The sequence below is a fragment of the Symphodus melops genome (assembly GCF_947650265.1).
Source record: "Symphodus melops genome assembly, chromosome: 10".
Classification (NCBI taxonomy): Eukaryota; Metazoa; Chordata; class Actinopteri; order Labriformes; family Labridae; genus Symphodus; species Symphodus melops.
In genome coordinates this window covers 9,895,007-9,911,191 of record NC_136700.1, presented here as the reverse complement: position 1 = coordinate 9,911,191, position 16,185 = coordinate 9,895,007, and the positions used below count along the sequence as shown (strand labels likewise).

The window sequence follows — 16,185 nt, the reverse complement described above, 5'->3', positions numbered from 1 at the left end:
TTTAGTACAATTAATGTTAATCAATGTTTTTGTCATATTGAAAGCCTAAATGTTGTTCTTGTTAGTTTCCCTGTATACTCAAGAACGAAGACCCACCTAGGGGAATAGTGAAAAAAAACTATTGCATAACGTTCAATGAATCGATTAACAATGTTGGTGTAAAATTATTTATATGAGTCATATTGAAAAACCTTTATTCAAAAAATATACTGTGCTTAAAAAAGGGTCGAAATATCCGTTTTGAAGGAAGCGAGACTTGGAGGAACTCTCGCGAGAACACAACACAAATTTGAAGCTACTTGCTTGTGACCCAGATAAAATGGCTAACCGACGTTAGCTTTAACAACGTAAGTGATAAACCTCAGAGCTGTGATACAAATGATTACTCTAAGCTATTCTGGCGTCACATTTATCTTTGCTTGAGCAAACGGAGCGCAGAAGTGCCCCAAGTGTCATGTCAAACAGCATCTAACTAGAGACAGAGGCGTGTTTTGAACCAGAAGCAACGAAGGAAACGTTAGCATTAACGTCTGAGACGTCTGAGGAGTCACCTTAGCAACAACAACAGGTATCGTAGCAACTGCTGACGCTTGTTTTACTCAACGTAACAGCCACCGGAGCATGCCATCTGTCGATTCGCCTTCTAGACGGGGTAATTCCTTATGTCGGTGTTCAATGTTGTGCGTTTATTGTGTATGTTGATAAGTCTGTGATATAAGTAGCTTTAACGTCACTTAAACGGTTACTAACCTTCATTGTTTTGTTCGAATAGGAGACAGAAGGCACACATATCATCATGAGATTGAAAACATCGCTGCTACAGGAACCTAAACATATCCTTTTCAATGTGTGTGTTTTTTTTAATATAACCTTGTATGTGTTTACAGCTCGAATATGTATAATGTGTCAGTACCCACGAGTTTCAACTTGGGTATTGTGACACGTGGTATTGTAAGCATCACAAAGGTTTTGAGATGCTTTTAGATGGTTATTGCTAATTGGCTGTGTTACACATTTTGCCTGGGTTGAGCTTACATTTACCAAAGTCATAACACTATTTATTCAATACTGTCTGAAGCTTTGGTGGTATTTTATGCTATCTAACATTGTACATTACACATACTATCTCCTTGATAACTTTCCTTAACCGCAGATCACATAAGGAACTTGTTTGTTGTGTCGGCTGGACCACTGCAGATGAGCTGTACTCATGTAGTGAGGACCACCAGATCTTCAAATGGAACCTGCTGGCTAGTGAGACGAGTCTGGTTGTCAAATTGCCAGAGGACATTTACCCTGTTGACCTTCATTGGTTCCCCAAAACTGTTGGTGGCAAAAAACAGAACCAGACTGAGATCTTTGTCCTTACCAGCACTGATGGCAAGTCTCTTTATTCTCTATAATCTGTCCATATCTTAACAGGGAAACTTCTTTTCTGAGGAGAGCAGAAATGGTGATTTGCTAACTAAAAGCATGGTATCTGTTGCCCAGCTCTTTTCAAGTAATCCCCTATTTGATACTGATGCTTTAAATGACCCAAACAAACACATTTTGTAGAATTTCATAAAAGGATTTGTTTGTGTATCACAATCTCAATTCACTTAAAAAACAATTCACCAAAGTATATTTTGATATTTATATTTGTAAAAAGGAAAAACTGCAACTGAGTCTGTGTCATGAGCCTCTACACTAAATCAAATCAATCTTTATTTATAAAGCGCTTTTCATACTTTAAAAGTAGCACAAAGTGCTTTACATCTACACTACTCACAATACGTTAGGGATATTGTTATTTACACGAGTGCTTTTCCTATTTGGTCTTAATTTTAATGAAATAAGTAATAGTTCCCTTTGATATTACTATTAATGAATGAGAAGAAGCACCATTTCCTTTAGTGCAATAATTATTAATTTAGACAATAACAAAGATAGTCCCAAATAACAAAAGTGACAAAGTCAGTAGCGGGTGTTTCCACCATTTGTCGCAGTGACAGCTTGACAGCGATGTCTCATGCTCCGAACTAACCTCATGATCATGTTCTGAAGCAATGCGTTCCACTCCTCCACAAGTGCTACACGCTTTTCTGCCAGGTCACTTGGGGGTTGGGTACGAGGATCCAGTCGCTGCTTCAGCTGGTCCCAGACGTGCTCCATGAGGTTCAGGTCAGGGGACATCGCTGGCCTTACCCTGCGTGGCACTCAACTTCCTGAAGTCGAGCTGTAACAATTCTGGCACGATGTGGTGGAGCATTATCATCCATGAACAGAAAGTTGTGCTGGTGGAATTGGGGGATGGTGATGGGTTCTATGATGTCTCTGGTCCTCAGGTACTGGTCATCATTGTGGTCCATCACTTGTTGGGCTCTACTCTTGGGTCTGTCACACACACTGCCAGTAGTTCTGTGTCTTGCTGTGTCTGCTGCTGACACTTTAAGACACACCAAGTTCACGAGCAACATCTGACTGCCTGCTACTGTCCTGAAGGTGCGCTATGGCCAGGTGGTGCTGCTCATCCGTTAAGTGACTGTTTGAATAATGAACTGGGAAAGACTTACTGACACTACCAGCTTTTAATACCCCCAGAATGTTCATATTGATGCCACATTGAAAAGGCTTGTCTTTTTGTATTTTTTTAGTATTGGCCCCAACATGTAAGGCGCACTGCACACAGTGAGACCATTACATGGAAAACACAAAATGAGGTGTGTCGATCAGCCTAATATAATTGCCTCCCTATCCCGAAAATCACTGAAGTGAAACAAACACCTCATATATGAAACCCACTGAGGACCTTACAATATCACTAACCTATTGTGAGTAGTGTAGTTTGCCTCATATGCCTCTTTTTTGGGCCTATATTAGATATAAACACACAGAATATGGATGTACTGTTTTGGCAGGCTATGTGTGGTCACAACAGTAATGGCAGTGTAGGGTTGCATAAACACACCCACAAACTGAAGCAGCAATTTTCTCTGGCAGACCAGAGAGAAGTGAAAACTCTGTTACCATTCATTGTTGCTGCTTTCTTCTGCTTCTTGCCCTCTTACGAATAAACAAATATCAGTTTTGCAATGTGTTTGATTTTTCTTGAAATACATCATTTTGAGGTAACAGAAGAAAAAAAACCACCAAAAAAACAACACACAACAATCACATCCTTTTTTTATTTTTAAAAACTCAAGTGTGCACCTCCATGTCCGGAGGTACTCCCTTGAAGCGGGCTGCCCAGATTTAAATCTGACCTGTGGTGCCTTTCCTGCATTTCATCTCTCTCTCTCTCTCTCTCTCTCTCTCTCTCTCTCTCTCTCTCTCTCTCTCGACTCTATCATATGTCCTATCTCTCCAATAAAAGTACAAAAGTAAATCTTCAAAACAAAGAGATGCTGGTATTTCTGATGTATAAGATACATAGCAACGTTGGATGCTCCATTTGCATTCTACCAGAAAGGCTACTGTTTGGATTGAAAGCAGACTCGTACCAAAGGGGACCAAACTTAGCCTGAAGCCTCTGGCTCTCGGTTTTGAACAACAGTTTCTCTCTCTTCTGCTCTGTAAAACTGCAAAGTGGGGGTCATAATAAAGTTCACACAGAGGTCTCATCACACCCTAAAAAAATAAAAAAAAAACAACAAATCATATCATTATTGTTGTGTATTTTGGATGAGATAACAACCACTGTCAGATATCAAGCAGACAAGAAAAAAACAGCATATAAAAGCAGCACCGTAAGATATGCCTTAATGCTTACATAGAGAAGCACAGTTGAAGGCTTTGTTAATGCTGATTAAAAATGGATTTAAAGTGTCTTTTATTTTCTTTCAGTGCAGCCATGCTCACTACCTGCTTGATCAGTAACATCCACTTTTATTGGGTTGTCCAAATTTAGAAATAAGAGAGAGCAGCAGCGTGCTGATTTGCAGTTTCAGTCCACCAGAAATTACATAGAACATTCAGGATTTTTTTAATACACACTGCCACAAAGTATATGTCAGGGCTTACGTCTTCAATAACTGTCTCCATGCCTGGTCACCCTCCGTGTCTAGGAAATAGAAGATTCCTCTTGGAGAAATAAAATGCTCTGTGTGCAAACGGTAGGTCAGTGTAAGATTTGGATTGTAAAGTTTGTGTAGTAAAGATATCTTTTCTTAGTACGGTTTCTTTCTTTCTTTTTTTTTCTTTCTTCTGTTTCAACCTGACCAACTCAGACTTACGATTTGAAACCAGTCATCTGCATTCTTCATATTAAACTGTTGTAGTAGCCAAAAGACTCCGGTGTTCCTCACTGAGCGTCGCTGCACTTTCACACTTTTTTTTTGTTTCTTTTTTTTTGTCTCTTTACAGGGAAGTTCCACCTGACCTCCAAGATAGGGCGCATCGAGAAAAGTGTCGAAGCACACAAAGGAGCTGTTCTGGCAGGAAGATGGAACTATGACGGGACCGCTTTAATCACAGGTTAAGATGACGGGAAAATACAGCGTGTCATTGACATGTAACAAACACACATTTGACCGACCAGCTTTAATATTAGAATAAGATTGATATGGAAAAAAAATGCAGACATCTGAATTTGTTCCATTTGACCTCATTAGCTGGAGAAGATGGACATATCAAGATCTGGTCAAAAAGTGGGATGCTGCGCTCAACACTAGCTAGCCAAGGTAAGACTAAGACCTTTGTTTTACGTCACTGAAAATGAGCTGCATTCAGTATTTATCTTCGGCCTTGTTATATGTGAAGTGCATTCATTTGTTTTGCACTCATCCTCTGCACACAAAACAGTTTTCACATATACACAAGTCCAGAGAATTTCAGGTAGACTGAGTATATTTAACCTTATATCAATGCTATGAGTAGTTTGACAGAATCCCAAATATGGCAGAGCGGAGACGATCATACTGGCAAAACAGGAATAACGCAGGGAAGATAAATGACACAAAACCCCTCCCACTCTCTACAAGATGAATTCTCCTGACAACATCCTGCTGAGTTCTCACATCAGCTCACTCAGACTTCATCTGGAAAAAAAAAGAAGTGACCGGCAGGAGAAACGGGGATAAAGTCAGAGTAGAGTCTGTTTGCGTTCACACAAACGGCTCACATGGAAAACTTCAGGAGTTTTTGTGCATGTGTGAACAAGGCATTTGTCTCTAATTGTATGCATCACTTGATAGAATGAACATTAATGAAAATTTTTTTTAAAAGAGTTTAAAAAAATCCTTTTTTTCATGCCTAAATATCAGTTGGAAAGTGGTAACGCAGCAGCTGTGATTTATTTACTGACAGAGTTGAACGTTGAGGGCCGTTGATTTCACGACCTGAAAGGACAGCTGTAGCCAACGAGTTTGATCAGCTCTGTCTTAGGCACACTATTCTTGTGCGTTTACAGCTTGAAACTTTGGCCTGTTTAATCATTGCAGTGTACTTTCTGCACGCCAGTTTTGCACTTTTTATATGTGTCTAAATATGATTTCCTGGAGAAAGAAGCAGAACACTGTATCATTTTGACATTTAAGATGCAGTGTACTTTCTGCACGCCAGTTTTGCACTTTTTATATGTGTCTAAATATGATTTCCTGGAGAAAGAAGCAGAACACTGTATCATTTTGACATTTAAGATTGAGGTTGTTTGGGATGTTATAAATAGACCAACATCTTTCTGTTGGACTGCAGTGTTTAGTAAGTGAGTTCCCAACAAAGAGGCCTTGGATAGTAAACTTACGTGTTCTTATTGTGTGCACACGTGAACACAACAAGGTTTGAAGCTGTATACCAGGGTGGCTTTAAAAAAAAACAACCCATGTGCCCGTCTATAGCATCAATCTGAAATCATATCATTTGAGCGTGAGTGTGAGGAAAAGCTTTGCACACAGTTCAAAGCTGGACACGTACATAACAGATGCCTGCCAGCAGCAGGAGCCAGTCACTGACCAACCAGCTGCAGGCGTTTAGTGAACACAGCACAACATACTGACATCAATGACACCTTCTCTGTCTCTCTCTCTCACATACAAATACACACAACAGACGCAGCAGACTCATTCATGTCTATCAGTGTGTCAGTATTGCATTATTCCTGTGTATTTATATTTTGGATGGTAACACGTTTATCTTAGCTTTCTTGTTGGATTTTATTGTCATTCGACTATATGTGTGTGTGTGTATATATATATATATATATATATATATATATATAACTGAATGATCTGCATGAAGTCCTTCAGTATTGAGTCTTTTTAGTCAATCAAGACATTTTCAATAAGAATCAAGCAGGTGGTGTTTTACTCTCCTCTTGGTTTGTACGATTGCATCAACATTCGGTGTGGGAATCGTCAGTCACCTCACCATTCGATTATCAAACGCTTGTCGATGCATTGCGGTGCTTCTCAATTCTGGATCTATATACATGGTTTATTTTTACCCATCAACGCAAACAGTCAGGTGACTTTAAACCCCTCGATTCGAAACTGTTGCAACAGATAAATCCTTCAAACAGCGAGGGAACAACACAGTGTATCATATTGGACTGAATGCATGAGACTCTATCAGGATGCATTTGGTTTTCGTGCAACCCCCAAAAAATATTTTTTTAAAAACTCCATAAAATTTCAAAGTTTTATAGGAAGGGAGTTTTATTAAAAGCCATAAAAAGAGTCTTAATGATACATTTCTCCGTCCAGAGTTCACATTATGAATGGCTTACTTATTAATTGATTCATCATGCTGTTTGACTTATTAAACTTTTCTTTTTAGATGTGGGACAGAAAAAAAGAGACGGTAGGGGGAGGGAGGTGAAAGTTGGCTTCTGGGGGAAATGGATGGCACACTCCTGCTGAATGACGGCTGCTGTGGAAAATGGCAGGGAAACGGCAGATCAGCCCCACTTTGTCGGAACATTTTTCCTGAGCTGGCTGTTTGTAGTGTGAGCTGTTGGTTTGTGGGCTTCTCGACACACACAGATTTGTAGAACACCTGGAAATAGTAGCTTTGCCACAGATACACAACATCCTCCACATGGCACTCACACCGCTGCAGGTGTTGCCTCTCTTCACAGCCCACAACTCCACACACACACTCACACACACACACACACACGCACACATGCACACATGTTCATACACATACTCTGCTGGGCTTCTCTGACCCATTTTAAGAGAAAGAGAGAGAGAGCACTAGAAAGAGGTTCGAGAGTGGGAGGGAGGGAACTCGTCTCACCTCCTCGTCGCCTTTGTCAGATCCAGATCATGTGACTTGTTGGCATTTGTGAAAAACCACATGCACCTGGAGTGGGGTTAAATGTCAGGCCCTCTACCCTCCACGCGTGCGGAGCCACAAACCAACTCACGCACACACTCATACATTTTCCCTCACACATTTTCACAAAGAGCACACACACACACACACACACACACACACATATACATACATACATACACACACACACACACACACACCTTTGTGCTTATATGGTGGAAGTTTTGTCAGGTTTTCTCAGCTGGTATGCTTGAAAGCTACTGTTCTATAGGCTGAATAAAGTGAGAGCTCTGAGGGAATATGATACCATCAGAGAGGAAGTAAAAAACACACACACACACACACACACAAGATGATCATCTTCTTTATTATCTTTGTACTTGTGTTTCTGCATGTCTTGTAGGGTCTCCTGTGTATTCTGTATCCTGGGGTCCGGACTCAGACAGAATCCTCTACACATCAGGAAGACAGCTGATCATCAAGCCTCTGCAGCCCAGCGCCAAAGTCATACAGGTACAAAACAATCACTTGCATGTGTACTTTTCAGTTACAGTTTCAGTACTACACTGATACATTCTACAAGAAACACATAGAGCATCATTTTCTATGTACAATATAAAGGCTTAATTGTTTTTGAAACTGAGAATGTACCAGCGTTTACGTATTCTGTTCAAGACAGGTACCGTACGCCGCAAAGGCATCATGTGAAACGTGTAAGCTGGCAGGGCAGAGCAGCCTGCTTTCTTACATGTCATGCCTGTCACACTTCCGTCCTGCACTGTAAAGTGACACTGGGACACCAACATTACAGTGTCGAGGGGTTCAATGGAAAAAAGAATGACGGTGGAGTTTCAGACGACACCGCAGAATCGCACCGCAGGGGAATCTTAAGTGTTGAAAAGTCCTGTGAATATTCAGGTCAACATTGTGATGGGATCAAGCAGAATTGAAATAGCACTTTTAAAACACTCAGTTACAAAGTGCTTCAGTAATAAAAGCAATCCAACGATTCATACGCAGAGACCATTTGCACAATTTAATCACAAAGTCAAGCAGGGAAAAGTGAAGAGCAGGGAAACAAAAACAAACTAAGCAGAAGAAAAGGGTCTTGGGAGTTCCACGAAGGCTTGTCTGTGCAGGTGAGTTGCGATCCATTTGATTTATAATTACCATCACTACATGAAATTAGTCTTTCGAAAAGATTCCAGGTCATATGACCCAATTACCCATAATCAGATCTGAGAAGTTTGAACATCAAGTTGATTAGAAAAAAAAAAAAGTAAAACTATTATTCAGAGATTTGTCATCGAGCTTCTCGGCTTTGCAAACAAACACAATGTGTTGTTCTGCAGTGGAAGATTCTGAAGAAGTGGACAGAAGCTGTTGCAATTCCTTTTTAAAAAAAAAAAAAAAAGTTAAGTGCATCTTTACACAATACAGATGATATATGATGTATATCTGTCTTTATTGTGGCAACAGTTCATCTACCAAGTGGATAAATCAATGAATGTGAAACACATGATTTACGACGGTGGACACGCCCAGTTCCTCCTAATCGACATGTGTTTGGGTTTCTGTTTTGTCTTTGTATATGATTGTGTTTTACCCAGTCTTTTTTTTTTCCTCCCGCTCTTGGGAGTCTTTTGCTAAACTCCTTATCTGTGTCCAACCCTCCTGTAAAGTATCCTGTGATGAGTAGCTGCTTCTTTGTTGATATCTCTTTATGGGATATGTTTATTTCCTGTGAAAATCCCGCTTGGAATTTACTACTTTAGTCTCGTGCCCTTTCTCATTTTTTGCTGATTAAACTTGAGGTTAGCTTGTTGTCATTATTGTTACATGAAGACCAAATAAAAAGAATCGATTGCAATAGATTAGTTTGCCTTGGCTCTGCGATGATGAAGTCGCTGAAGAAGTACTGTAAGACCTTGCGTACGTGCGACTGTTTTTCTTGTTCATGCATACATTTGTTTATTATTCTCCTTGAAGCTGAATAGCGCCTGAGTCCTTCGATCAACAGTGGAGGCTTAAATGTGCACCCTCTCGAACCTTTTCTCTATCGCAGCTATTACCACACAGGTATTTGCAGGCCCAAGCGCATATAAATAAACACATCCAGCTTCATCCAGCCTCCATGAGACCCCCCGGAGACCAGTTGAACCAGTGGGATCTCAAATTTGAATGGTCAAAATGCATTAGCCAACCATGGCGCACCATACACTAGTCTCACATTGCCTGGCAGTTGAAGTTAATGTGACAGGAGTGTGATGAACAGCGTTGTGTGAACAGACTCCTAACAATCCCTTATATGGTGGCAAATGCAGCCAACACACCCGGGCATGTATTTACTTGTTTCCCTTGGACATGTACGTTTAGCAAGCAAAATAGAGTGTGGGCACGTATAGAGGGCTGACAGTAACACTGAGAGTTTAAGTTAAGGCTTGTCGGTCTGTGTTAGACTCTGAAACACTGCTGTTTGAGGCGCGAGGCTTGCTCATGTGCAAAGGGTAACGGGTAACGCACGGATGCAGAATGGCGAGGTGAAACTTTTACGCCCCCCCCCACACACACACGCACGCATCGTGTAACGTCGGAGCAGGCAAGGCGGGAACAGCAGCAGAGTGTGAGTGCTCGTGTATGTGAAGCTCCCGCTGTGTGTTTTCACATGCCGTGGCCCTCATTGCTTCCACAATGCCATGGCGGAGTGTGAGTTCACACACTTGGCCACTAATGTCACACCATTTCAGATTCAATATGTAAGTACGAAGGCGTAATGAGGGCGGGACTTCATCGCAGGGCTGTTGTCAAAACGACAAGCTTGTTCACCATGTAGAAAGTAATCTTTCGTTATGCTGATCTGAAAAGACTGAGAAACTGCCCACTTTCTCCGTGCTCTGTAGAAAAGTACAAGATCATGACGTGAGAGTCCGTCGATTCAGACAAAGAATTTCACATCTGTTCAAATCAAAATGAAGTTGTGAAAAGTGATGACTTGAGCATGTAACAGTTGGTGTGTTCACCTGCACGACTGGAACAGTTAGGTGTTTTTAGTATATAAACATTCATAGAGGGTGAGCCTGTTTTTTCTTTGTTGTTTTTTTTTACACAAAATACTCCTGCTCATCTTTATTCACTTTTCCACTCGGTGAATGGAGTTATTTTACACTGTTTCATAAAATTCTTTTTTTCTCTTTCTCTTTAGTGGAAGGCCCATGACGGGATCGTGTTAAAGGTCGACTGGAATTCCGTCAATGACCTCATACTGTCAGGCGGAGAGGACTGCAAGTATAAGGTGTGTCGAAGTTTAGCATTAGCTGTACATGCCAAGGGAGTGTGTGGATGTGTTTGTTTTGTTTGTTTGTTTGTTTATTTGCCGGTCAAACCTGTCCTCCACTTACAGGTCTGGGACAGTTACGGCCGCCTGCTTTACTCTTCGTCGTCACATGACTACCCGATCACGTCTTTGTCCTGGGCACCGGATGGAGAGGTGTTTGCTGTGGGCTCCTACAACACCCTGCGGCTCTGTGACAAGACTGGAGTAAGAAAGAAAAGTCTTTTAATAACAACCACTACCACACTGAGCATTCTGACACCTTTACTGGCCATCTCCACTCTTCTGACAGTGAAGTTAGTGTGGAAGATATTGCAGCCCTTTCGAACTTTGGTAATAGTTAGCTGGATGCTTTTAAATGTCTGCTGCGTCCCACAATGTCATTTGATTATTTGGTCATTCGTTTGTTTCAGTGCGAGCACTTTGCAAATGCAGCTGATAATCAGACAATTAAAAAAAAACAAAAAAAAAAAACAATACTGCCTGGCACTTCCAAATGGCAATTCATTCACCATCAGCACAAGTGCACTCTCAAGTGCTCTTGCAGTAAAGTTAACTTAAAGCCTTTTCACACATGACCTAAGACTACTAGTGAGTGCTGTTTACTTGTGAGAAGGTAATACATTGTTTGTTGGGCAGGTATACTCTCTCTGGACTGTCTTTTAGATTGTGTTAAAGGTTTTGTTATACCCATATTAAAGCCTCCCTCAAAAGATTGTGTTTGTGGTATTGCCATATCTGAAAAACCAATCATGTTAGCTGTCTGAATTTAGCTTTTGAAATTAGCAAGAAGAAGAAAAAAGGTCTGGAAATATTTCTCTATCACAATCACTTTTGAGCCTCCTGGATTAATACAAAGCACTCAGACAATCTAAACACTCCTTTCTCTCTGATGTAAATGGATCAACACTGTTGTCTTTGAGTAATAAATGTCTCTGTTATTGCTGCAGAGACGGAAAAGCAGCTCACCCTTAATTTCAAGCAACTGTTGAGAACAACCTGTAGAGATGCGAAACGCCCGGACTCGATGTACTTTTCACATATGGCGGGCTTCTGTTGTGTGTGTGTATGTGTTTAGTTTGTTTATTCTTGTCCAACAATTTGACATTTATGCTTTGTGATCCGTGACGTTCTTTGCCCCTTAAACATCCAGTCACTGTGGCACACTTCTTCCAGTGCAGCATGGTTTACATTGTGCAGCTCACTACAGGCCTTATGGCTTCTTCTTGTCACCTGGTGCTGATGGCAACTGGACTTACAATGAGAGGGGAAATGCGAGAATGATGAATGATAATTGTAGTTTTATTATTGCTGAGCGTTTGGCCGGAGAACAATATTACTAGTCCCCCCCCCCCCCCCCCCCCCCCCTCCCTCGACCTCGTGGGACGTTCTGGGCTTCTTTGAGTTTTTCTGGTGAGTTGTCAGCGTATTGCCGTTTCAGAGTTGTCGTAATGAAAACAAACAGCAAGGGCTGGGTTTTTTGTGTTGCTGAACACCAGGCGTTTCATGCTCCATTTTGATTTAATTAGGATCAAATGGCTTTTTTTTTTTTTTTTTTTTTTGGAGCACTAAAACAAATGGACTGGAGAGAGGTCTGTGCCAACACATGTCTTTTCCGAAAGGGATAAGGTGTGTGTTTCAGAAAAGTCTCTCTCCTATTGTGGAGTGAATGAACATCCAAATGGAGATGTGGTGAAATACCTGATCTTTTGATATTTCTTCTTTTAATCTGCAGTAGTTTTTTTTTTTTTTTTTTTTTGGTCAGGTTATAGCAACAGGCTGATGAAATCATTGAATAAAAGCCAGCTCATATTTATTTCCTCAGCATGAACAGGCATCAAGCGCTCTTAAAACTATAGCAGATGAAACTGAGTACAACTCGCTCCTCTTTTTTTTTTTGAATGACCCGATTTACCTTCCGTACTCTCATTACGGGTTTGTTTACGCAGTTGGTTTTGTTCATTGTTTTGTCATTGCACCACTTGCTTTGCTGTGGCGTGTCTCGGTTAAGGCAGTGTGATGATGATGATGATAATTACGATGATTATGGTTCTGCCCTGCTCTCACTGGAGGAAGGGTATGCTAGCCTTCTCCTCCCTAAGCCCCTCAGAGACAGCGTGTGCTGTGGCGCGGCGTAGGAGGCTTGCTCAAGAAGACAAGGATAGAAGTGGGAGGAGGGGGGGGGGGGGGTCTCTTTTTCTTGTTACTTCAGAGGTCCTCTCTCTTCATGCACCAAGTTGGAAAAATGTCACTTTGCACCATTATGCACACTTGGACTATAATGACTGGGATCTCATTGGTCTTACATGTTTACACACAAACAGAAAAAGGCCACTGAGGCTTTACCTGAGCTGTTGCTGGGGTTTGTTTGCCGTGCAGAAAGGGTTAAGCAGAGCGAAGACTCTTTTCAGTTACTAGCGTGACTAATGGGAAGGAGGTTTCATTCTGTATCTGCTACAATGAAACCTTGCACTTAAACGTATTGCTGCTGGCTCAGCAGGATCAGCCTCGCACATTTAACCCCTTCAAACCCCCCCCCCCCCCCCCCCAGCCCAGCCCAGCCCAGCCCAGCCCAGCCCAGCCCCAGCTCGCCTCTTGCCCCTTAACTCTCTCCAACTCCTTTTAGTTTTTGTTTTTTCTCCTCCAACTTTTCTTCCTCTGTGCACTGCAGGGCAGATGTAGTGTGTTAGCCCCCTCGTTATCACCATGGAGGGAGGGGTTGTCTTCACTTACACATTGACACACACGCACACAAAGTTTATGTCAAGGCAACATACTGAGAAAGATTACTCTTCCAGCTCCCCTTTACACTTTCGGATTCCGTGTTTTCCTTGAAGCGTCAATATTTAGCCGATATCGTAAAACAAAATTACACCAAATTCACATCTGATTATTTCTGGAGCAATTTTGTTTAGTTCTCGCGTGAGGAGGACATTTTCCTTTCACAGGAGCTTTAATGGGACACAAGGCACAAAGAGGTTCACTGTCCCTTTTACAAGATTTGGAAAGAGACAATAAGTCAGTGTCTGTCTGTGTGCCTGCCATAGTATATGCATGTGCCCACATGCCTGTGTGTGTGCGCGTGCGTGCGCAACCATTGCCGTGCAAATGTGCCTGCGAGACAGCAGTCTATTTACGAGGCGCTGCAGCTGGTGTCTAGCGTCTGGACCCTGTCACGATCCCTGACACTGTCACTGGCTAACAAGTAGGACTCATTGTGCCAGGCGAGCACCCTCTCGCTCCTTTTTCTCTGCCTCCCCCCTTTTTCCTCCCCCTTCTCTTCCCTGTGCTTTTTTTTTTTTCTTTCTTTTTTCTGTCCCACTGTACAACCACGCTCTGATATAATGAATGTAATAGCTGCTGCTTGGTTTTTCTTTTTTCTTTTAATCATGCACAATATTTTTTTTTATGGTCAAAGCTTCGACAATGATTGAAGACAAAATTAAACTTTTTTTTTTTTTTTTTAACTGGTCAGACATAACGCTGGATACTTTCCTCAACGCTGATAAAAGTTGAGTTTTACTCAAATTCAAGGACACAATTTCCAAGTCAAGAAGGTTGATCATTTTCACAATCGTTTCCCCCTGAAAAAGCATCAAACAGGAAAGAGCCTTGCATAGAAAACGACGCATGCTCATTGCTTTATGTCATCACATTGTGGTTAAAGTGGAGCCTGGGTCAACTTTTTCCAGTCTGGCTCATTCAAACGAAAGGCTGCAGGGCTGAAGTCGACCGAACGTGGCCTTAGACCCACCAGGCCTCAGCGGACTTCTTCATTACTCTTCCCCTCCCACTGCTTGTCTTCTGAAGACGCGGCTGAGCTTCGCTTTGGTACAATCCAGCTTCACATCGTACTCCTGCCGATAAGCCAGTGTACATCTTCTCTCCACCCCTCGATCGTCCAGCAGCCCAATCATTGGTTACTACAGACTAAGTCAGGATCATCAGATGTCTTAAACGTTAAGTGTTCGTGAAGTTGAGCCGTATTTCTCACAGACATCCTCTTCATGTGTAATCTCTACAACTGTGAGACAACAGCTGTCAGCCTAACTACGTTTTTCTGTCCTGTGGACAAAGTTTTTTTTTAATTGAATTGTCTTGACTTCAGTCATATATCACAATAATTTCTCATATTGCCAGTATTTTTTGGGAAGAAATGTTCCTGACTTATTCAAAGCTAGAAGGCCAAAAATCCCGACAATTTGTTATTTCTATAGTTACCATTCACACAAACTCCACAGCCTTTAAAAAACATGGCATCTCTCGTGTCTGTCCATCCTGAGTACCTCGTGCCAGTTTCTTGGACTGTAAGTTCTTCTGTATGAACTCAAGTGGGAGATGACTGGCATCCATTTGCTTCTTTGTCTGTGAGATACAAATGTTCTGTCCTTTCAACAAAAAAAAAAAAGAAACGTTGCTTCCATTTTGAGGTAAAGCAGAAAAATCCCTCTTTAGCTTTCCTCCTTTCCTGCACATGCCTCCCTCCTCCCTGTGTCAGGGTGTGTTGGACTAACTCGTGCTTATCAGTGCCCCCCCCCCCCGCTCCCTCATGCCTTCCCCAGAGCCCTCTTTACCCTCCTTTTTTTCCCCCCCAGTTTGAGTCTAGGGGGGTCGCCTTAGGGTCTTTGTAAGCATTGCTCAGCACTGCCACTCTGGGGAATGGGTCCATGTCCAGCTGGAATCTCTCTCTCTCTCTCTCTCTCTCTCTCTCTCTCTCTCTCTCTCTCTCTCTCTCTCTCTCTCTCTCTCTCTCTCTCTCTCTCTCTCTCTCTCTCTCTCTCTCTCTCTCTCTCTCTCTCTCTCTCTCTCTCCTTCCTTCCCTCTTTAACATTGCAGTCTCACTCTCTATAGGATCTTTGTCTACCATCCTTATAGCTGCCAAACATTATTTTCTCTTGGAGAGTCTATCACTCTTGACTGTCCGATAGTCTGCCAGTCTTTTTGTGGTCTTTTTTTTTTTTCTCCTTTTGGCCATAGTCTCTCATGCCAGCTTCTCTTCTCTTTACCATGCTTCAGGCTCCCTTGTCTTCTCTTGCGAGTCCTTCTAACAGTTTCCCCCGTCTATCATTAGGAAGCATATACAGTACCTGAGCCTGTGTTGGCAGTCTGCTGCCAACCACTGGGCCGCCAACATCTGGAAACTGCCGCTGTTGGAAGAGAATTAAACGGCCCCGGGTTCTGGTCCTGATCGTGAACCACTGTTAGTGGAGCATGAAAAGGCAAAAGAAACCACTATGGATTTATTAGACTGCAACTCTTTATCAGCTTTAATCGCAAGCGAAGGGGACACTTAGTTCTGTATATTTGAGTCAAAGAAAAATGTCACTGCAACAGAAAGAAAAAGGAGCAGAGTGAGGAGACTCGTATTCAGGGGATAGGGGTTGGAAAAACAACAAAGGAGAAAGTGAAAAAAGTTTGACAAAGTGAAATTACTGGCATAAGTCTGACAAGAAAAGAGCATGTGCACAGGAAAAAAGAAAAAAAAAAGATGGCGAGCGAGGGTTTAAAAAAAAAAAAAAAGAGGAGTACGTTTGAGAGTGCGAGTGAGTGTGTCAGAGAGAGAGAGAGGGAGAGAGGGAGCATTGTCAAACAAAGAGAGT

General features: G+C 42.0%; 2 protein-coding genes across 3 annotated transcripts in view; both read left to right on the top strand.

Annotated features, from left to right (window-relative positions):
* trim59 (tripartite motif containing 59) overlaps positions 1–16,185 on the top strand; it is a 117,531-nt gene that overhangs the window by 21,675 nt on the left and 79,671 nt on the right. The window lies entirely within an intron of this gene.
* The window catches only part of ift80 (intraflagellar transport 80 homolog (Chlamydomonas)), a 28,116-nt gene continuing 12,203 nt past the window's right edge, over positions 273–16,185 (top strand). The window contains exons 1-8 of one of the 2 annotated variants that reach the window (XM_079354261.1): positions 273–568; positions 773–836; positions 1,162–1,380; positions 4,345–4,455; positions 4,593–4,661; positions 7,658–7,767; positions 10,457–10,546; positions 10,655–10,792. In XM_079354261.1, the coding sequence (XP_079210387.1) occupies positions 797–836; positions 1,162–1,380; positions 4,345–4,455; positions 4,593–4,661; positions 7,658–7,767; positions 10,457–10,546; positions 10,655–10,792 (777 nt within the window). In that variant the 5' untranslated portion in view covers positions 273–568; positions 773–796. Of the gene's footprint in view, positions 653–772; positions 837–1,161; positions 1,381–4,344; positions 4,456–4,592; positions 4,662–7,657; positions 7,768–10,456; positions 10,547–10,654; positions 10,793–16,185 lie in introns of both variants that reach the window. The other variant, XM_079354260.1, reaches the window with a different exon arrangement.